This window comes from Moschus berezovskii, chromosome 19, assembly GCF_049115385.1.
Source record: "Moschus berezovskii isolate FMDL1 chromosome 19, NW_MosBer_1.0, whole genome shotgun sequence".
In the NCBI taxonomy this organism is placed as follows: domain Eukaryota; kingdom Metazoa; phylum Chordata; class Mammalia; order Artiodactyla; family Moschidae; genus Moschus; species Moschus berezovskii.
In genome coordinates this window covers 68,307,275-68,330,180 of record NC_142478.1, presented here as the reverse complement: position 1 = coordinate 68,330,180, position 22,906 = coordinate 68,307,275, and the positions used below count along the sequence as shown (strand labels likewise).

At 54.9% G+C, this 22,906-nt stretch overlaps 1 protein-coding gene across 3 annotated transcripts in view; it reads right to left on the bottom strand.

Annotated features, from left to right (window-relative positions):
• SGSM1 (small G protein signaling modulator 1) overlaps window positions 1-22,491 on the bottom strand; it is a 71,893-nt gene extending 49,402 nt beyond the window's left edge. For all 3 annotated transcript variants that reach the window (XR_008683035.2, XM_055404522.2, XM_055404524.2), the window contains exons 1-2: window positions 22,382-22,491; window positions 22,243-22,286 (exon numbers count right to left, since the gene is read on the bottom strand). Coding sequence is in view for 2 of the 3 variants with exons in the window: in XM_055404522.2 (XP_055260497.1) it covers window positions 22,243-22,286; window positions 22,382-22,400 (63 nt within the window). In the remaining variant the exon portion in view is untranslated. The remainder of the gene's footprint in view (window positions 1-22,242; window positions 22,287-22,381) is intronic.
• Between the last annotated feature and the right edge of the window lie 415 nt (window positions 22,492-22,906).

Sequence of the window (22,906 nt, the reverse complement as noted above, 5' to 3'; positions counted from 1 at the left end):
GCAGTGCCCATCCGAGCTGGCACGCCACCCCCGCCCGCACACAACCAAGTCAGCAGCCGCCTGGAGAACAGCTCCCAACCTCCCGGCCCAGCGAGCTCCAAGCCGGGCTCTGCCAGCAGCATTTCAAAGCCTGAACCCTAGCTAACCAAGCCTGTGGAACTGGCCCCGTTAACAAATGGGGAAACCAAGCTCAGGAAGATGAGCTAGATCACCCAAGGCCACACAGCTAGGAAGGGGCAGAGCTGGAATTCCAACTTGTAACAGCGTTTCGCACCTTGGCTCCAGCCCCTCCAGCTGCTGGCTGTTTCCTCAGACACTGCCCTGCCTAGAACCTCGCCTTTGGCCTCCTTCCCTGCTAATTCTGATGCTGGCTGACACATTAGCTGTTTCGGTTACATCTCGTTGCTTGAGGTCCTAACGGTGGCTGCTTTCGGAACACTCATCAGATTTATGCTGATTTTGTTAGCTCCTGTCCCCCTTGCCAAGCTGTGGATCCCACGAGGGCAAGCACTCCGTGTCTCCCTGATTTACAACCGTGTCTCCAGCACACAGCTGGTGCTCAATAAAGTTGTGTGTGACTAATGAACGACTTGACGGATCATGACTGACTTTCTGCTTTGGTAGAATATTTTAGTCTTAAAAAAAAAGAAGCTTTCTTGTCACTATGTGAAACATGCTCAGTCGTGTCCAACTCTGGGACCCCATGGACCCTGTCCATGGAACTCACCAGTCACTGTAATCATGGGTACACAGAGCGGCAGCATACTGATCCCTGGAGCAAGCAAACACGCAGGGAGGGACAGTAACCCGTCCAGGGTCACACAGCTAGTGAGGAGTGGATTCAGGGCTTGGATCCAGGTTTACCTTACGCCAGTGGTTTGCTCCTTCTACAACATGCCGTCATGCAGGTAAAACCAAATTAAAAAGAAAAATAAAAACAAAACCTCCCAGGGGAAACAGGGCCACCAAGGGCAGCCTGCGCGGGTGTGGAGGAGGGCGGCAAGCAGGTGGGCAGAGAGAGCGAGGATTGCAGCTCCCGCGTGTGTCACTGCCTCCAAAACTCTCTCCCAGCTGCCTCGCCTCTCTGGATCAGTGTAAGAACTGCACGGTAACACCCTCGCCTTTTATAGAGGAGGAAACGGAGGTGGAGGAGGGAACACAGTCCTTTGCAAAGGGCAGTTCAGGGTCCTCCAAAATTCATCCGCTGAAACCCAAACTTGCACTATGATGGGGTTAGGAGCTGGGAACCCTGATCTACAGCTGGTCTGCCAGAAGTACACGCCTGAAATTTGTGACCGGTGCCTGAAGTTGGGGGGTGGGGGTCAGTATTATGGGACTGGGCCCTTAACCTGTAGGATCTGATGCCACCCATAGGTAGAGGGTGTCAGAACTGAGTTAACTATAGGACACTCGGTGTCAGAGAATTGTGTGGAAAACCCACACGTCTGGTGTCAGAGTACTGTGTGGGGGACAGGTGACAGCCAAGGAGAAACAGACAGGAGGGGTGTGTTTTTGCAGCTCACCAACTGAGCACAAGAACGTTTGGCTCTGCGGGCCTGGTGTGTTTCTTTGAGCAGCGGGACAGCTCTTGTGGGGGAAGGGTGGGGTGGCGGGGAGGGTCAAAGCCTGACCGCCCCATGCCATGGCAGGCCCCAGCTCCTTCCAGAGAGAGGGCTGGCTCCCCCTTAAGCAGGTCACAGCCCTCCTGCCAACGTCCTCCTGTTCCTTGGAGATGGCCATCTGCCGGTCACCCTCTGGAGTGGCTCTCACGTGGGGACCCTGCTGCCCACCGCCTCCTCCGCCACGGTGAGTGCACAGATGACCAAGCCCGTTGGCTCCCTCCACAAAAGGAGGCTGTGAGCTTCCTGAGGACGTGTGAAAAATCCCTCAGCTTTGACTTCTGGCTCGGCCATCAACTAGGAGGTGCCCTGAGCCTGGCACCGCCCCTCAGGGCTGTGGCGTCCCCCTCTCTCTGACCTCAAAGACCTGCTCGGGACACCTTAAACTCTTTCCCTTCCCCTCCCTTGTCACCTTCTTTCCATTCCTCTAAACCGTCGCCTCCCCTAAGGTCACAGGCTCAGCTGTGGCCCTCCCTGGCCCCCCACCAAATTTGTATCTTGAAATCCTATCCTTCGGTTCCTCAGAACGTGATGGTATTTGGAGATGAGATCTTTACAGAGTGATTAAGAGGAAATCAGGACATTCAGAGCGAGCCCGAATCTGTTATCCTCTGGGGTCCTTACACGAAGCGGAAATTTGAACACGGACGGTCACAGAGCAAGAGCACGCGAAGATACAGGGGGCAGCCAGTCACCGGCAGCCGGGGAGCCCCGGCTCAGACCCTTCCCGCGAGGCCCTCGGAAGGAGCCCGTCCTGCCGACACCTTGATCCTGGACTTCCAGCAGCCAGAACTGTGAGAAAATGCATTCCTGCTGTTCAAGCTGCCGAGTGTGTGGCACCCCGCTATGGCAGCCTGAGCAGACTCACACCTCTGCCATCTTCCTCTCTCTCCAGAAGAGCTGGGGCATCCCGACCCATGGCATGTGGCAGGTAACACTGATGAAGTGCAAGCGGGGTGGGGCCTTGGTGGGGGTGCTTTTACTTCTTGGAGCTGCAGGAGGGCCTGGCTAAGCAAAATGAAGATTCAGAGGTCCCATGGGCAGGTGTTTTGCTCTGGGGGCAAAAAAACTTGGGGGGTGGTGCTCTGTGCGCTTGAGTGCTAGCTAGAGGGCTTTCTGGTTTGGGGCTGGAGAGGAAGGAAGAGTGTGGGGTGCAGGGGCCATGGGCCTCAGGGACAGAGAGAGGAGGGCAGGGAGAGGGATGGGCCGTGAGAAGGTTCTGATGGTGTGGCAGCTGCCACAAGGCACCACTTGGATGCCATGAGGACCGGAGGCTGGGAGAGCTGCTGGCCCCTCGGAACAGGGTCACCTCAGCTGCACAGAGAGCCCTTCCAAAGTCTTGCTCTTTCCCAAGGTCGGGGTGTGGGTGCCATACAGGGAATGATGCATGTGGCTGTGAAGATCCGGCATCCTTGCCCTCACACAGGACAGCTCGCAGGGGCCCCCCAGCTCCCCACAGGGCTGTGGGGGCTGCCGGGGGCTTCCGCGGAGGCCAGCTCGGGGCCCAACTTCTCCCTTTGCCCACTCCCGCTGCTCCACCTCACCTCCCCTGGAGCTGACCCCAAGAGCAGGCCCCCGTAATCCTCCTGCATCCTGACCTCCTTCTCAGCGCTGACCTCCCATCAACGCGTCTGGATAGCAATCTCCAGGGACAAGTTGCAAATGATACAAACGCAGGGGAACTCATCTGGACAGGCGGCAGGAGAATCAGCTCTGGGGTACTGAGCTCGAGGTGGGGAAAGCCGTGGGGATGGAGTCAGACAGTCCTGGGCTGGAGGGGCCCTTAGTCCGAAGACCCACACACTGAGAGAGGCACCAGGTACGTGCAATGGGGACTGGCAGAGCTGCTCCAGGAGGGGCTAGAGGCACCAGCGCCAGCTGAGAACTGGTTACAGATACAAACGCTCAGCCTCAACCTGGACCTACTGAATCGGAAACCCCGGGGTGGTTATCAAGGCCCCCAAGCGACCTTCTGCACATTCAGACGGCACAGAGAAGCTAAGGAGATGGAGACGGAGTGGGGGAGGGAGTAGGGAAGGGTCGGGGAGGATATGAAACAGGCAACTGCTCCCAAATCCTCAAGGAAGAGACATGGCAGTCACAGCTGTGTCCGGGGACCCTCCCCACACAGCAGGCTCCTTCTGGGAATGACTTTCTCACACCTTGGTCAGGCTGGGGGCAGTGGTGGCTCCTGGCTCCCCAGTGTTAATATCATAGAGTGCTGCACACCTCCTGCGGTCTCTCAGCATCCTTCCCTTGCCGTAGTCAACAGCCTTTTATTAAATCAATCTTAATGTCCTCAGTTTGGGGGAGCCATCTGCTTCCTATCGGCACCCTGACTGCACACATGCCCTGTCTCAAGTTCAAAATCTGCAGAGCAGAGAAGACTGTTTGCTTACAGCTGCGGATCCTGAAACTCAGGTCCTGAGGTCACACAGTCAGGAAGCTGGCTGCAGGGAGGAGCCCTGGGCATGGATCCAGGGCAGGGGGCTGGAAGGGAGAACGCAGCACCGAGGTGTTCTCAGTCAGAAGGAGGGGTTCTGGTGAGTAAAGACCCCTCCTCACTTCTGCTGGCTCCCAGCTGTGGGATAGAGTGTCTCCCCAGAAGTTAATAACGGGCTGACAGCCGGAGGCCAGGGAGGAAATGAAAAGGCAATGCCGTGGGAGCCTGCCCTGGAAGGTCACTGGGAATCCTGCAGAAGAGGGCATGGTCTCGCGATGGGAAAAAAGCTGCTGCCCACTCCTGCAGGAGTTGGGGGAGACCATCTCCGAGGACTGACCAGCACTGTGGGCGGGGGAAGAGGGCCTGGCAGCCACAGAGGGCCTCTCAAACTCTCAACCACCTTCCCCCATCAGGCCGCCAGACATGGTCTTGAGTGTGGTCCACTTTGGAGGCAGACAGCTCGGAAGGGCCGTGGGGTGGTGTGGAGACAGTGAGGGTGGCAGGGTGGCATCCTGGCACATGCCCCATCTCAGCAGCATGGAGGCCGTGGCCGTGGTTGGCGCTGCTGTGGAGCCGCACAGACCCACATTCCCACCCCGGCTCAGCCACCAGTGTCCCGTGTGGGCACGCTCAGGTCACCCCCCTGCTGCCACCTCAGCTTCCTCAACTGTGAAGTGGAACCTATCACCCCGCAGGGCTGCGCTGAGGATTAAATGGGACATCGCTGGTGAAAGGGCAGGCCAGCACACAGTAGGAGCTTTATGGCGCTAAAGCGTACTCTCATTTTTTTGGGGGGGGCACTCGCTATATTCTGGGGACTGTTTGTAAATGCAACCTTAAGGAGGCCATTTCCCAAGTTATTCCCATTTTATAGATGGGGAAACTGATACACACAGAATTAACTAATCTGACTCGGGCCATGAAGAGGTGACAGGATTCAGACCCACGGCCTGATGGTCACTACACGTCTGTGGATCTGTGGATCATCACAACGTGAACCTGTTCAGTGTGGATCTCTCCCAAGGAAACCTTGAGCCCCTAGGGCAGTGCCTAGACAGACCCAAGGCCTTTGTTGTAATAATACTTTGTCTCTGCAGAAGCCAGAGGCCATTGCGAAGCAAATGCTTTTGTTATTCTCCTTTTGTTTTATCATTCTGCTTTATTAAAGAGAATGTTTACTAACAGTACCTACTAAGTGCCAGGTGAGCTGTATAGAAACTCCGATTTAATCAATAGACCATTATTATTCTCCTACATTAAAGGTGGATAAAGTGAGGCATGGAGAGTTTATACAACCTGCCTGAAGGTCACACAGCCAGGACTTGAACCCAGGTCTGCCTGACAGCCTGACCTGGAGCCCTGCCTCCAGCCTTGCCCAGTCAGGCACTGAGAACTCTGTGAGGCGGGACTCCTCGGTGTCTCCCAACTTGGGACTGGAAAGAGGCGTTCAACTAGGATTCAGAAGAACTGGCTCACCCGGATGTGACTCTGCTAACCACTGGGGACCCTTCAGAGGCGGGGGGGACCTCAAAGGTCACAGTGGTCAGGAAGCTCTGATCCCTCTCCAGTTCCATTCTCAGGAGTCCTCCAACATCGGCTTGTATTCCTCCAACTATGGGGACCTCGCTCCTTTTGGAGCTTCTCAGCTCTAAGGATAGGATATCAGGAGGCAGGCGAGAGAGGCTAAGTGCTTGGGAGGTGGAGTCACTGACCTGGGGTCAAGTCCTTGGCCACTCACTGCCTGCCTGACGCTGGACAAGCTTCCCCATCTGGAAAACGGTGTGTGTGGGGGTCTTAGCACCCGCCCCTCCACCTCACAGGGCCAATGTGAGGCTTGAATGAGATCGTGGACACAGTGCCTAGCACATAGTAGGGATTCTACAAACAGTAGTGACTCTTGAGATGACAGTGATGGTCAGGTTCACTGCTTGGCCTGGGGTGGATTTTCATGACGGTTAGTTGCTCTATTCGGGCGAGCAACCTCAACTTCCTCTGGCTGTGGCCCAGCCCCGCTCCGCCACGTCAGGCCTCGGAGCAGCTGCCCCTGCACCTCCGGCCTCACCCTGCAACCATTCAGAAAAATGCCCCGCCCTCCTCACCCCAACCTCCCTCCACCTGCAAATATTTAAACAGCGTAAAAGGAGGATTCATCTCTGAAGGGAGGCAGGGAAATCCAGGCCAGTCTGCACAGCTGGAAGGGGGGCTCCTGGGAGCCCCCAAGGCCATCCTGTCTCTCTCCTCCTCACACCTGCCACCTGCCCACACCCAGGTACCCTCACGCTGCCCACCTGAAGCCCTGCCAGGTTCCAAATCGCCTTGCTCCTCCTCCCTGCCTCCCCACGCTGTGCTGTGTTCACCCTCTCCAAGCCCCTGATGGGAATCACTTGGCCCAATATGCAGGACTGTCATTAAGGGCTGTGGAAAACACAGGCAGGGGGCCTTAAGTGGAACCCAGCACACAGCTGCCACGGTATAAAGGGAGGCGCTTTGGTGATGTAAGAACATGGGCTTGGCGCCACCAGGCTGAGGCCAAATTCCAGCTCTGCTGTTAGCTGGGGGAATCCGAGGCCTCAGTCTCCTCATCTGTGAAATGGGGAGGATGTTTTGCACCACCTCGCAGGGCTATGGGGAGATTCCAAAGACAAAACAGGCGCAGCCCTCAGAACTGCCCTAAGACAGAGCGTCGTAAGTGGCACCTTACAACTCATCATGGCTGATCGTCACTGCACATCTGTGGATCTACCTGCTCAGCGTCCGTCTCTCCCAAGTAACCCTTGAGCCCCTAGGACAGTGACTGGACAAGCAGTTGCATATATATTTGGTGATCACTCTGATTATATTAATAACACTCATACCAGCATCCAGTGCTTGTGGAACTGGGTTCCAGGCAGTGTCCTAAGCCCTTCTGATGGATCGTGTTTGCTCTTGTGTAAGGCTGGGGTTGACAAACTTCTTCTATAACAAGTCAGACAGCAAATGTTTCAGGCTTTGGGACAAGGCTGCCACGTAAAACACAGGATGTCCAGTGAAATGTAACTTTCAGGTAAATATATATTTTGCATAAGTACGTCCTAAAGAGTGCATGTTTCTACTAAAACAGTAATCTTTCCCTGAAATCCAAATTGAATTGGGCGTTCTGAATTTTCATTTGCTAAATCTGGCAAACCTTTTTTTAGCCACCTATGGTCTAAATGAATCTCTTTTGTTTTTACAGCTCTTTGTAATGCAGAAAGCCCTCTCAGCTCAAGAGCTGTCCACAAACAGGGACCCCCAGTTTACATCACCCAGTGCAGTGCCTGTGGCCCATAGGAGGCCTAAACAAACACCCCTGGAGCTGCCACCTGCACCTCAGAGGCCAGCGAGGAGCGTTCCCACCCCAGCTGGGGTCTCAGGGGGTCGGTGCCTGGCCGTGCAGGCGAGTGACTAATGCTGAGGCAGCATCAGCTTCTGAGATGAAGGCCCCCAAGCAGTCTGACTCTTAACAACTCTGCAAGAAACTCACAGTGGAGAGGACCGCTAAATTAGGATGCCTGGAGGGCCTTCGAGGTGGTTTTAAAAATAACTCTCAGCATTTTGGGAAAGTGAGAAGAGGGGGGGTGACACAGAGGCCCCTCAACGATGACTGGGGTGAGGGGTGAGTGGTGGATGGCTGGGCCCCTCTGCAGGCACTCCAGATGCGGACAGGAAGAGGCAGACACCGTAAGAGGCCAGGATTTCCAATCCTGCCTGGAACAACTGACTCCTGGATGCGGGTCCCCAAAGGCAACGCGATGGGCTCACCTCCACGCCTTTGCCCTCGTGGTGCCTTCTGCCAGACGCCCCTCCATGCACACTCCAGCTTGCTAACTGCAACCTGGGCTTCAGCTCAGGTGTCCCCTCCTCCTGGGAGCCTTCCTGGACTCTCCATATCCCAAGCAGGGATAAGTGCGCCTCTTCCACATTCCGCTGACACCTGCCTTCCCAACGCGGATCACATGAACCAAAACACACTCATTCACTCCACATTCATAGAGCACCTCCTACGCGTCTGCATCAGGCAGTGAGCAGACTCAGCCTCTGTCCTCATGGAGGTCACAGTCCAGCTGAGTGGAAAGACATTAACTAAATCACACCAACCGGTGTGAAGTGAGACCAGTTCTCTGCAGCGAAAAAACTTCGTTCTATGAAAACAAATAGCAAAGAAACTGGGCAGGTGGGGAGATCAGGGAGGGCTTCCTGGAGGAGGTGATGCGCAAGTTCTGAAGTACAAGTAGAAATGAACTCTCTGGGTTTCGGATTCACCAACTGGAAAGCAGAGGAGAAAAGCTTCCTCCTGCTACTACACCCACAGAGGCGCCCTGGAGCTCAAAGAAGGAACAGATGTACGGACAGTGTGGCAGGGAAAAGCACTACATGGAAATAGCTGGCGGCTCTGCATTTTTCAATTTGTTATGGGCGAGGCACGCAGGAGGTGAGAGGTGGGAGGGGCTGGAACCGGCCTGACGGGTGGGGGAGGGGGAGGGGACGGGAATATTTTGGGAAGTTCCAAAGCACAGACACAGCCGTGGGAGCTGGACCTGGACGGGACCGCCCTGAAATCGTGACCACTTCCATGTGGCCCCCACCTTCCTTTCCAGCCAAATCCTGTCCCTTCCCAGTCACACGTGCGCTCCTTCCGGGTGACCCACGTGACTCCCACCAGCTGACCTTGGCTTCCGCAGTCCTCGCCACCTGACACCCTACCTCCTACCTCCACCTCCAGCTCTGGAAAACCAGCTAGATGCTCAGACTCGGAACCAGGTAACGTGAGCTTCTCACTCCCTCCTGAGGCGCCCTCAAGTTGATGTGATGCCCTGCCCACCGCCCCCCTGCCCCCAGGTAAAGAACAGGCCTGCCAGTGCAGGAGACGCAAGAGAGGCGGGTTTGATTCCTGGGTCGGGAAGATCCCCCAGAGGAGGCAAGGGCAACCCACTCCAGTATTCTTGCCTGGGAAACTCCACGGACAGAGGAGCCTGGTGGGCCACAGGGGTCACAAAGAGTCGGACATGACTGAGCACACACACACAGAATAACAATCATGGCACAGCCGTGAGCTCTGGAATCGAACTTCCAGAATTCAGATCCCAGCTAACACACTCATGATCTCGGGCAAACCATGTCCCTCCTCCGAGCCTCCGCGTTCCCATCCGTACAGTGAGTACTATTCATATGAGTGTTACATTACAATTTGTATTAGTATCGCCTCACGGGCGTAAGATAATACGTTCCACAGCAGTATCTCTGGGCTCTGTCTCTGAAGGCAAAAGAAACAAAAGCAAAAATAAACAAATGGGGCCTAATTAAACTTAAAAGCTTTTTGTACAGCAAGGGAAACCATCGACAAAACAAAAAGACGATCTAAACAGAATGGGAGAAAATACATGCAAATGATATGACTGATAAGGGGTTAATATCCAAAATATACATAAACACTTAGACAGCTCAGCACAGAGCACTGAACATACCAGCAGCCACATAGCAGGCGCTTTATGCGGCTGTTTGATGTGAGAACCACCAGCATTTACTTCTAAGGGCCTCACTGTGCCTGGCACTGTGTTTAGGGGGTTCATCTCATTCAGCCCTTGTGGTAATTTGGAAAAATGGGTACAATTACTCTCCCCGTGTTACAGATGAGGACACTGAGTCTCGGTGAGGCTAAATGACTTCCCAAGAGCACAAGGTTTTTAAACGGCAGGCAGGGATTCAAACCCATGACTGTCTGCCCTGTACCGAGCCTGGCACACAGGAGATTCATTCATTCAACAGACACATACTGATGCTTCCTGCACGCTGGGTAGGCGCTTTACCAAAGTGAGCCCAGAGATTTATTTTCATTTCCCCAAGGAAGCGGACAAAGACCGTCTGGCCCGTGAAGAGGCTGGGGTCTGAACTCAGGTCTCCTGCTCTGCATCCCGGGTCACGGTGGGGACCCCAGCAGCCAGGTGGGCAATGCACCTGCTCCCTCAGCCCGGCGCAGCCCAGTGTCACCGTCACAGCCGCGGTCCAGCAGCGCCTGCCAGCTCCACCTCTGCCCCGGCCGTCATTGTTCATCTCTCATCACTCACCTCTCCTGGCTTACCTCCTGGCTCCCTCTCTCTGCCACTCCTCGGTTCCCCAAGGTGAATCATAGGCACAAAAAGGAACGTCCAGGCTGAAATGCTTGTTAGTAAATAAAAGAAGCCAATCTGAAAAGGCAACAAACGGTAGGGCTCCACCTGTAGGACATTCGGGGAAAGGCGAAACTATGGCGACAGGAAGAGGACTGGCGGTTGCCAGGGGCTGGGGCAGACAGAGAGATGAACAGGCAGGGCACGGACGGTGTTTAGGGTATTTGAGCGTATTCTGCCCAGGTGGCTCAGTGGTGAAGAACCCGTCGGTCAATGCAAGAGACAGAGAGATGCGGGTTCGATCCCTGGGTCGGGAAGATCCCCTGGAGGAGGGCATGGCAACCCACTCCAATAGTCTCGCCTGGAGCATCCTGTAGGCAGAGAAGAGCCTGGCAGGCTGCAGTCCAAAGGGTCGCAGAGTTGGACACTACTGGAGAGACTTAACGCGCATGCACAAGAGTACTCTGTGTGATACTCTGATGGTGGATACCTGTCCTTAGGCATTGGTCCAGACCCACAGAACGTACATCACCAAGAGTGAAGCCTAATGTAACGATGAACTTGGGGTGACAATGATGCGTTCATGAAGGTTCATCTATTGTTAACAAATGTCCCACTTTGGTGGTGGAGGGTCCATAATAGGGGAGGCTCTCCATGTGTGGGGGGTGGGGAAAGTGAAAGTCACTCAGTTGTGTCTGACCCTTTGTGACCCCATGGACTATACAGCCCATAGCATTTTCCAGGCCAGAATACCGGACTGGGCAGCCTATCCATTCTCCAGGGGATCTTCCCAACCCAGGGATCAAAGCCAGGTCTACTGCATGGCAGGCGGATTTTTTACCAGCTGAGCCACTAGGGAAGCCCACAAGGGAAGTGGGGGTGGGGAGTATAAGGGAAATCTCTGTACTTTCCACTTACTTTTTACAGTGAACCTAAAACTGCTTTTGAAAATAATGTCTATTTTTTTTTAATGTCTTTCCCTCACTCTGCTGCTCATGGAGGATGTTGGCAGGGGTTCCAGCTTTTGGGCAGACAGGCTAAGGCACTCCTCCACGCCCTCAGTCAGCATGGGCCATGGGGGGCCTTCGGGGTCTCGCAGAGCTGGGGTCTGAAGACCTCAGCTTGGGCCTCTGCGACCATGGGGAATGTATCAAGGTTTCGTTTTCTGGACTCTCTCTCACCTGCAGTTCCGGGACTGACCTGCCACACCCTCCCCGCCCACATCCTCCCATCCTGCCCGCCACATTCACAGGTAAAGAAGGCAAAGCCTCAGGGGCATCCTTCTGCCGGCCCATCCGTGTGAAGGGAGTGAGCAGACAAATAAATGATGAGACGGTCGCGTGCGAGTCTTCAGACGTCAGAAAAACCCTCCCTCCGGTCCCTCACTCTTAACGACCCGAAAGGTGGCTGTGGGGCTTGCAGGAGAAGCAAACGCCTCTCCCAGCCTGCTGCCAGCCCGGCCCCAGTTAATGGTTTACTGATGTGCTATAAATAGGCACCTGCATTGTTTCCGAAGAGTCGGAGGACTGGCCAGCCAGCTGGCCAGGCCTGGAAGAAGAGGTGTTCTGGGGTGGAGAATGGGGTTCCCACCAACCAGATGCCCTGCACGGGTGCCCTAGACACCCCTTGACAAGCTTCCCCCAGTGCCTGATGCTAAGAGCATTTGCCAGGGGGCACCTTGGGCAAAATGTCCTTTCAGCCAATACTCCTATACCCAGGCAATGATGGGGACGGAGGAGCCTCAAAGACAGCTGCCCCAACTGCTCGCTGTCCCCAAGGGAAAGGGCCCAAGTGTTTCACATTCTCGGCGCACACCCTGGACACCCTCCAGGCTACTGCGTGTGGCGGCTCCCCTGGCGACACTCCCGTTTCTGCAGCTCCACGGGCCTCGTGGATAAGGAAGGTGCGCGCAGACTCCAGCGGCGCCGAGACTCTCTGGAAGGCTGCCTGAAATGTGGGGGCGTAGGGGCCACAGGAAAGTAAGAACTGCAATTCCCAGATGTTTCACACACAGTGTGGACCAGAAAATGCACCAGCCACCCCAGCAAACCTTAGGAGGAAATGCAGCGAGAGACTGTGTTTAAGGGTTGGGTTAGAATCCTGGTTTTTACCACCTCTGTGACCTTGGGCAAGTCACTTCACTTCCTCTGTGCTTTGGTTTACTCCTCTGTAAAATGGGGTGATAAACAGGACCTAAATAGTCAAAGCTATGACTTTTCCAGAGGTCATGTTCATATGTAAGCCCTGGGCCATAAAGAAGGCTGAGTGCCGAAGAATCGATGCCTTCAGACTGTGGTGCTGGAGAAGACTCTTGACAGTCCCTTGGACAGCAAGATGATCAAACCAGTCTATCCTAAAGGAAATCAACCCTGAATATATCATTGGAAGGACTGATGCTGAAGCTGAAGCACCTGATGTGAAAAGTTCACTCAATGGAAAAGACCTTGATGCTGGGAAAGACTGAAGGCAAAGGGAGAAAGGGGTGGCAGAGGATGAGATGGTTAGATAGCATCACTGACTCAGTGGACACGAATTTGAGCAAACTCTGAAGACGGCGGAGGACAGAGGAGCCTGGCATGCTGCATCCATGGCATCGCAAAGAGCTGGACCTGACTTAGTGACTCAACAACAACAACCACATCCCTGCCTCAGGGGTAGGTCCTGTTCATTAAGGATTTTTTAAAGATCAAATACATCAATGGATATAAAGCACTTAGCACGCTGTCTAGAACATGACAGAACTTTCTGGACATGCTCCATCCCTGCGTTGTCCAATGCAGTATAGTTGCCATGTGGGGGTATTGAGTTCCTGAAAGGTACCCAGTGAGGTTGAGGAAGTTACTTTATATTTAATTTTACTCAATTTACATGTAAATAGGCACATGCGACTAGCAGTTCACACTGGACAGTGCCGGTCTGGAATACAGTAGGTGCCCAATAAATGCTCACTATGATTACTAGTAGGGGTTGTTATTATTATCAGAAGACTCACTGGGTTAGAAATTAGGAGACTCCATTTCATTTCTGAGCACGTGGAGGGCGGGGAACTGTACTGTATTCATCTTTGTATCCCAGCACCTTGCAGGGTGTTTTCTTTTATAAATGCGGTGAAAGATTTATTTAAAACCACAGTGAAGAACACCTACCGTACTGGAGTATTTGGGCTGTGGATCCTTTATGGGTCCTGAGGAGAAGGGAGGATACCCTCTCCATACGGCAAGTACAGAGTGTTTGCACAGTTTCAGGGTTTGCACACCCCAGAGTAGAAATCTCTGGCCAGGCAGACACCTGCACACATTAGGTCGCCAGGCAGCCCCGGGATCACAGCCAGGCACGGAGCATCAGAGGGGCCACTTCCACCCTTAGGGGCTGAGGTCCAAATGCGGCGCCCTCAGGCTGTCGAGGTGGATGCCCGTGGTTTCCTGGCCTGGGGTCCACCTCCCAGTCTGGACGTTTTGCCTCGACTCTCCTCTGGGCCCCCTCCTGTACTCTCACAGGGCTGACTCCACAGTCCGCGCCCCCAGGCTTGACCAGTCGGGGGAATCCAGACTGCGGCCATTGGGGCAAAAAGAGCACACGACCCAGGTTGGTCCTGTGAGATCTAATCCTGAGACTTCCGCTAGAACCACGGGGAAGGGGAAGCTTGGTTTCTGTCGATGCCAAGCTGGCAGATTGTGCCCTGAGAGAGGCTGGGCAACACTCGTCCTCCTCATAGAGACAGAGCATAAAGCTTACACAGAGAAAAAGCAGTACAGAGAGATGGAGAGACGACATCACGGAACCCCTGGATACAGCCATACCTAAAGGGGGCCACTCCACAGCTTCCCAGACCCTTGCACCAAGAGATCCACTTCTCAGCCTCTCTTCCCCTTTGTTTTATATTTGCAGATTTATTTATTTACTGAACTAGTTCTGTTAGCAAGTTATGGGACTGGCTAAAATACCCAGCTCTGCTGCTTCGCAGCTGTGTGACCTTACTTAGTCTGGCTTCTTAACCTCTCTGGGCTTCAGTTTCTTCATCAGTAAAGAGGAGCTGCAATCTGTACCTTCCCTAAAGGAAGACTGCTTTGTGGATTAAATGAGCCGGAGCTAAGCACTTAGTGTTTAATAAATGGTACTGGTAAACATGTCTTTATTTCTTTTTTTTAGAAAAAAGAAAAATAATAGCTGCTCTAATTCTAACTTTCTATTTCAACATAATGCGCTAAATAATAATTAGAGGAGAATTCACTGAACACTCTAAGTATCACCAAGCCCCTTGATCTCCTGGGGCTTCAGTTATCTGACTTTTGTATGGGGGTCTACTGCAAAAGGTCCTGTCACCATCCTTTACAGACACCCAGAAACTGAGTTCCTTCAAGATTCTGCAAAGAAAAAGCACCAAATAAACTTCCAAGCAAAAACTATTCATCTCCTATCTTCTTGCACCACTAAAAGAAAGGAAAATATGCCACCCACCCCGACTCGAGTCCAGCCCTCCTAGCCGCCTCACCCAGGGGCTCACAGTGCCTAAGCGGCAGGGCTGGCAGGCTCACCAGGGTTTCTGACCTCCTGAGGCAGAGGGATTACCTCCACTGGGGACCAAGGAGCGGCCAGACACAGAGGGACGCTCCAGCTGCCCACCCCAGGATGCTGATGCCATCAGTCAAGACTCAGCTTCCTGGACTCCTACTCAGGGGCTCAGTCCCTCTGGATCCCCAAACGTGCCCCTTCCCAGTCCACAGCACCCCTCCTGTGTTCCTGGCCCTGCCCTGCACCCCCTCAGCCCCGGGCTGACCCAAGGAGAGCACGATCCCACGCTGAGGGCACTTGCGAGTTCAATGTGACCAGAAAGGGCAGCAAAGTGTCCTTCTCACGCTGAACTGGGTTGTATCTCACTCTTAAGTGGGAGAGCCAAGCACTGTGCCCAGTCCCTCCACAAAGAACCCCCCGGTGATAGCACAACAGAGCGGTAGATGATGCCCTAGCAGACTGATACACGAGGAAACTCAAGTCCAAACTCAAGTCCTAAAGGGCAGCGCCGTGACCCGAACTCAAGGCTGTCTGCTTTCAAAACTTGGCCTGATCCCCAACTCCACACTTCTGGTGTCACTCACAACCACATGTGGGTCCCTGGTTAGGGCTCTGCAGTGATACAGAGCAGGATACTGCAGCCAGACTCCCAAGCTGCACCACAGACAATCTCCATGACCATGGGCAAGGTACTTGTCATCTCCTGTGCCCCAATATCCTTCTCTGTTAGGGAGAACATTTTATCCACTTCAGGAGGCACTGAGATACTTAAGTGAGGTCATTCATATAAAATGCCCAGTAAATGCTGTTCTTTTCTTTTTTAAATCTTTATTGCATTAGAATGGCTTTAGTCGAGCCCTTGTTTTCCTTGAGTGAAGGCTCCCTAAAAGTCTTATCAGCTACTGAGTTTTTTTTAAGAAGTCTTAAATACAGACTTGGCAAATTTAGAGTAGAGAAAACACGGGGGAGACTTGGCTCTCGGAAAGTGATGCCAGCCAAATTGGATGGTTGGAGGTTCTTAGAATCCCTGAGCTGTCCAACCGCATCCACTCAGAAAGCAGGAGAACGAGACACGGAGAAGGGACCTGCCAGGAGGCCACAGATTGTTAGGGTCAGCATGGGGACAAGGGCTCGGGTGACCTCACCTCCCATCCTGGGGTCCGCAGCCAACAACTGTGGGCCCAACATGGGGGGAGACAGAAATGCCCTTTCCCCCATGCCAACCAGCACCCTCTCCTGAGCCCCCCAGGAGGTTACTGCAGAGGGGCCCAGGTAGACTACATATAAAATGCCCAGTAAATGCTGTTCCTTTTTTAAATCTTTATTGCATTAGAATGGCTTTAGTCGAGCCCTTGTTTTCCTTAGGCAGGAAAGTCAGCATCCCTCCGAACACCCCCGTCATATTGTACCCAAGCCCACCACTATCAAAAGCTCCAGGAAACTGCATTGCCAGATACACGAAAATAAGCATCAAACCGGGCCCTGTGCAGATATGGCTGCATTATTCATGAGCATTTCTGTCATCTTAAGCCTGAAAACACGACACATGTGAACTGATCTGAGTCAATCCCGCTAGCATCAGAGCACCCCCAAAATATCCCACCCAATATTCCTGCTGTCATTCCCTCTATCGGGCCAGCGTTTTTGGAACCTGCGCTTGGCCTGGTGGGGGAGTGTGGGGCTGTGATTTCCGGCCCAAGAATGGAAAGCTCAGAAAATATAAGACAGGAGTTTCCTCTCTTGCCTAACCACTTTGAATCCTCATTTGTCCCTCCATGTACTGCCCACCTGGCAGCCACGCGTAGGTGAATTCACATTCGTCTCGTGATCAACCCCTCCCCACCCAGCTTCCATCTCACTCAGAGTAAAAGCCACAGCTTCCGAGGGCCACAGGCCCTGCGAGGCCGGCTGCCTGTTCCGTCTCCTCCTCCTCCTCCATTGTCACTCTGCTCCAGGCTCGCTGGCCTCCTCGCAAGGCCTTTGTGCGTGCAGTTCCCTCTATCAGGGACACCCTTGCCGCAGACATCTGCCCGGCAGGACTCTGTTCAACGTCACCCCACCAGAGAGGCCGCCGTTGAGGGTCACCTCTGGAGCACACTTCCCACCACACTCCACCGCCTCTCCTGCTTTATCTTCCTCACAGCTCTCATCGCTTCTAATACCCGTTTATTATGTATTTACTAAGCTTCGCAATAGAGCTTCCCAGGTGGCTCAGTGGTAAAGAACACACTCGCCAATGCAGGAGACGCGGGTTTGATCCCTGGGTAGGGAAGATCCCCTGGAGGAGGGCATGGCCACCCACTCCAGTATTCTTGCCTGGAGAATCCCATGCACACAGGATCCTGGTGGGCTACAGTCCATGGGGTCGCACAGAGTCGGACACGACTGAGCACAAGCTTCTCAAGAGCATGTGAGCAGGGGTTCTGATTCTGCTCATTTCTCAATCTTCCCGCAACAGTGCCTGGCGCCCAGTAGATGCTCAAGAAATGTTTGTGGAAGGGAGAGAGGAAGTTTTCTTCTAAGAAAAGGTCCGTCTTGGCCCTTGTTGCCAGTTGAAACCTCCTGAAGTACAACTCCAAGCAAGACCCTCCCCTGCTCACAAATCTTCCAGAGCTCCCCACTCTCTGAGGGGGCAGACGCTGCAGCCGGGCATTCACAGCGCTGCACAGGCTGGGACTTGTGGACCTTTCCTGACTCATCTCCTTCCCCTACACACATCGGAACCCCCAGCCAGCTTCTGGGGACTCTGCTGAAGCTTGTGGCTCCCAACCTCTGCCCTCTGGGAATGAGGGGCCAGAGACCGCCCTCCAGATCCTGGCAAAGCGGGATCTGAATCCTGGCTTCTCCACCGGCCAGCCGTGTGACCATCTCCATGCATTCCAGCAGAGGAGGTGGTGAGTCTCCCTGTTAGGGCTGTCTGTCGTGAGGGGTGAGGGAGGTAAGCATCTAGAGACCACTCAGCCCAGCCGTGCTATTCTGAGCTGAAGACTTCCTCGTGACGGGGGCTGTGCTGTGCTTTGCAGGATGTTGAGCAGCATTTCTGGTCTCTCCCCACTAGATGCCAGAGCATCCCCAGCTCTGACAACCAAAGACGTCTCCAGTCGTTGCCAAATGTCCCCGGGAGGTGGGGGGTATGGCTGCCAGATTTAGTGATACATATTTATTCCAAAAGACTGTTCATTGTTTATCTTAAATTCAAACTTAACTGTGTGATCTGGCAATCCTACCTGGGAGGCAAATTTGTGCCCCCTCCTTCCTCAAGAGCCACCGGGTTAGAGGGACACCACCGCGGGGTCCTAGTGCTAACATCCCTCCATTTCCTTCTTGACTTCCTCCAACCTTCTCAGCAGGTCCCATCCGCCTGCCCTGATCGCCCACTCAGGGAGGGAGATCAGGGAGGTTCAGCTTCCCAAACAAGCCCAGGTCAGCCGCTGTGATGACGGCCCCCCCGGAACAGCCCTCGCGCCAGCTCCAGGGAGCAGAGCTACACGTGGCTTCCTCTCATCCCCAGGCTCTTTCCCAGGGTCTCTCCGACCCACAAGACCCCGCCTTCTCCCCTCCGGTTAAGAAGGAGGCCGCCGAGCAGGCCCAGCCAAGAGGCAGGTAAACAAGGCAGTCAGTCACTTTGCTTCGGCCATCAACCCGCGTCACATGGCTGGCTCCTTTAATGGCAGTCGTCATGGCAACGGGAAGCCAGTCCCTGCTGCTCTGGAAACCAAAACAAAATTAAAGGAGTGGAAGCAGGGAGGGGCCAGGAGGGGAGCGCTAAGGGAGCCAGGAAGGAGCCAGGGTAGAGTCGGCTGGATTTGACCGGAGGAAATCATGCTGAGGCCATCCTGTCCCCAGCTGTCCCTGGGGAGGGAGACAATTGAAGAAGGAAAAAAAGATTCCTGTCCTGGAGAAGCTCAGGCTAACATGGTGGGTGTTTTCACATGGTTTACACTGACAGGTGGGTAATTTTCATCCCCATTACGAATAAACTAGCATCCAGACCCTGTGAAGGTAAAGACAGATGCTTGTCCAAGAGCGCACAACTGACAGCAATCAGTTGCAGCTCCACCCTCTTCTTTTCATATTCCTTACGTCCTCCCCACTCCTCTCCTCCTGCTTTTAAGACAGGACCACATGCCCTGCCCCCGCTGCGTGCAGCCCTCTGCACGCCAGCCATTTCCGAGTCCCCCTGCCCCTATTCCTCCAAGTTCGTGGTGCTCCCTCCAGCTACAAAGTCTTTGCGTGTGCAGTTCCCTCTGCCAGGAACTGTTTCCCCTCTATCTCTCGCTACCTCATACCTTCACCTAAGAAGCCTACTTATCCTTCACACAGCTTCTAAACACCACTTCCTCCAGGAAGCCTTCCTGGGCCACTTGCATGCAATTACATTTCCCAGATATGTGCTCTTGTAATGGCAAGTGATGCGTGCTTCTCCTCCAGACCTTGGTGCACAGCCTGCAATTACCCTTTTAATCACATCACCCGGGGGATGTCTGTCAGGGTCTGTCCACCATACTGGAGTGTCAGCCCCAAGAGGACTCAGCCAATCTAGTTCACCGTGGGATCTGCAGAGCCCGGCCGGCCGAGTCAGCACTCAACAGAGCTTCCAGCCCCACAGCCTCTGCCGGCCTTTGTGGCTTCAGTGGCGCAGACAAAAGCTTGCAGACCCGCCTGGCTTATCTACAGAAATGCGCTGTTAAGCTGCTCCATTCCAGAAAGAAGGATGGGAGGCACCTCTGGCCGAGGCTGTGATAGGCAGGGATGTGGCAGTGAACCCAGAGGGTGCAGGGAAGGAAGACTTGACTCCTCGTTCTCTAAGCAGAGTTCCCCTTTGCCTTCCCACTGGAGATGCTCCCTGAGGAGGTGGTCAGAGGAAGGAAAGGAGAGTGGAGGTCTGCTTTGGGGGGCATGTGTGTGGCTGGATTTGTCTCCATACCCTTGGGGGGGTACCCATGCTGAACAGGGGGCTCAGAGACAGAAAACTGTTCCCCTTTGCTGGTTCTGTGTCCCTGAAACATCGCTGCCTCTCTCTGGGCCAGTTTTCTCATCTGTAAAATGGAAATTATAGCACACACACACACACACACACTTAGATTGTGGTGCCGTGTAGACGTGGATGGGCTTGTTTGTGATTTAGGGGGTAAGAGCCTGGCTCTGATGCCAGACCAGGTGTGGGAGGGTCTGTCCTTTCTGGGCTGTGTGCTCGTGAGGAACTCACTCCTCCTCTGGGAGCCTCAGTTTCTGTGTCTGTAAAATGGGGACAACCTCACTGACCTCATAAAACCACTGTGCACGCAGGATACGGCTTCGAGTAGCCTCCAGGAAGTGGAAGCACTAATTACCAAATTGATGAGCCCTGAGAAATGCAAAATTTAGAAACAGCCATCAGCTTGCGAAGTCCTGCCCTCTGATTGCACTTCAGGGTCAATGGATACTTGAGTTCTTTACCAAACTTGCAAGGTCTGCCTCTGCACCCCCACCCACCCCTGCCCAGGCATCAAGCAGGGTGCCAAGAGGTCCCTCAGACCAGGAGATGGCCTCGGCCTCCAGTCAGGCAGAAAGCTCATCCCAATCACCAAACTCAGCGGTTCACAGGAGAGAAAACGCAGCCCTCGACCACCAGGGGGAAAGAGTCCCCCACAGTCTGGCCAATAGCCCAAACCAGACTGACATGGATGGGACCTCCAAGGACACTGGACCAATGCTTCCTCCTCCAGACATGGAGAAACTGAGTCCCCCAGAGGGGAAGGAACTCATAAGGGCATTGAGGGAGCTAGCGGCCAAGCTGGGTTTAGGGCCTCAGCTGGAGGCCTGCCCAGAGCCAAAATCACTCCCTCCAACATGCTCACAAGCTCTTCTGCTTATAGCTCTACCCCCCACCCCCCACCCCAGCCCCTGACCCTCAGTGGAACCATTTCCTTAAAAACACAGCCATTCCGGGTGAAAACACCTGGAGAACACATAGAACATGGGTTTAATGAAACAACAAACACAAAAATTGCAGGTTTTTACTCTGAAGGCTTTTGGAGGGGGCAGTCTATACCCACTCTCCCCTGAAACAGTCATCCGAGTGTGTAGCTTTTGATGGAGAGGGTCTAGACAGAGCTCTTCAAGTCCCCACAGGGGTCTCTGTGAGGGTAAAAGTTCTGGGCCTTTCTGAGGGATCTCATGTGTATGTCTCCTTACTCAGAGACGCTAGCATGTGCAATCAGCCTGGAGCAGATTCTTTCAGCAACAGCGGGCGGTGCCACACACGGAGACACACACATAGACACACGCCCACGCTCCCCGAGGGGGAGGGGCAGCAACAGGTCCCAGCCCTGAGGCTGCCCTTGGTGGCTGGCTGGCTGCCACTGTGCGGGGAGGGCCTTTTTGGTGGTCAGCACTGTCCCCAGATGCCGACACCCTCAACACACACCGAGCCCCAGGACCAGGCCAGCCCCCTCCGCTGAGAGCTGAGTGCTCAGAACGCAGAGGTGAGGCAGGCTCGTCAGCAATGGGGTCCCAGGTGGTGGGATGCGGAGTGACATGGGGTGCGGATGCATGCACACACACACACACACGGCCACAGCCTCACTCATCCACACACAGATTCATGCCATCCCATGTCACACGCACAGACACAGCCACAGGCTCACTCATTCACAGATTCCTGCATCACACAGATACACATCACAATCAGAGAAACAGATAAACACACAGATGCACGGACACACAGAGATACACTTAGACATCTCCAGGGAGATGCGTGGATGTGCTCAGATACACATACTCACAGCTACACGCCCTCACCCACACAGGCATGTGTGTGTACACACACACAGTCCAGGTATCTAAATGCTTCCCTTAGCACCCATCACTACAGATTCTCTTGCTCTGTGAGAAGATTCTCTTAACTCTGAAGGCTAGACTGGGCTAACCCCAGGGAGAGTGAAGGGCCAGAAGGGCAGCTGAACCCTGACTAATTCTCACCTTCCTGCCAGAGTCTGGTGGGTGGGTGGGGGTTCAGGAGACCCTGCCTGCCAGGAGAGCGCACACATGCCTACGAGTGAACTTAACCCACTGGCCTGGGACTCTCAGGGAGGGGGTCCCCTGGCTCCTAGGGGAGGGGTGTGTGTGGGAAGCTTTATTTTCCCAAAGTGAATTTCCCCCCTTTCCGGAAGTCTGGTTCTCTGCCTGCAGCCCCATCCAGGCCTCCCCAACTCAACAAGCCCTGACAGCAGCAACCCCCCACCCCAGCCCCAGGTGCCTTTCTCACCTTGGTGAGACCCACCCACCTGCTCTTCCACAAGAGGGGGTCCTACCGGGACGCATCCAGGTATGCCCCCCACCTGGAGGGCCCTCACGCAGCAGTTGCCCCTCTACACAGCATGAAAACCCCCAGGGCCCCCCTGCCCCCTATCCCCCTACTCCCACCCCCAAACTCACCCGCTCCTAGCCCTGCGGGAGGCTGGCCCCCACCCCAGGTGGGCCCCCGCCGCAGCCGGCCACGCGCCCTCTGGAGACGCTCCCCTGGGGGAGGCTGCGCCGCCCGCCCCCGCCCGGCACTCACCTCCTTCTTGACGGTGCGCAGCAGCCTCTGCCGGGTGTCCGCCTCTGTGGGGAGAGACGCGAGGCGGCCGCTCAGCCCGGGCTGGGGGCCGTGCTGCGGGGCTGCCCTCCCGCCGCCCCCGCACCCTGCGCCCCCTTACCCGCCGGCCCCGAAGCCATGGCTGCGCGCGCGGCGGCCCGAGTCCGGGCGGCGGCGGCGGCTCCCGGGCGCTGCGCTCGCCGGCGGCGGCGGGGCGGGGCGCGCGCCGAGCGGCGGTCCAGGCGCCAGACGTCAGGCCCCGCCGGGCCGCCCGGGGCCCCGCGAGGCTCCTCCCCGCCCGCGCACCCTCGCGCCCGCGCGCCCCGAGGAGCCGGCGCCGGCGCCTGCCTCCCGGGGGAACCCCACCAGCGCCACCACCTCCGTGCCCACCCTCCTGCTATGGGCCGGGAAGGACACCGTCAGTAATTCACTGTCTGCCGTGTGCCAGGTTCGGAGGTGCCGCTGCGGGGCGGCGCGGGGGGGTCTACTACCGACAGTCTCCCAGGCTGTTTTCTGCTCTTTAAAATGGATATAGTTTGATCACCTCGTAGGAGTGACATGAGACTTAAATGAAGTCCTGAATGTAAAGCACTTCACACAGATCTAGGGGAAAAAGGCCAGCAGCCATAAAGGCTCGCTGTGCCCT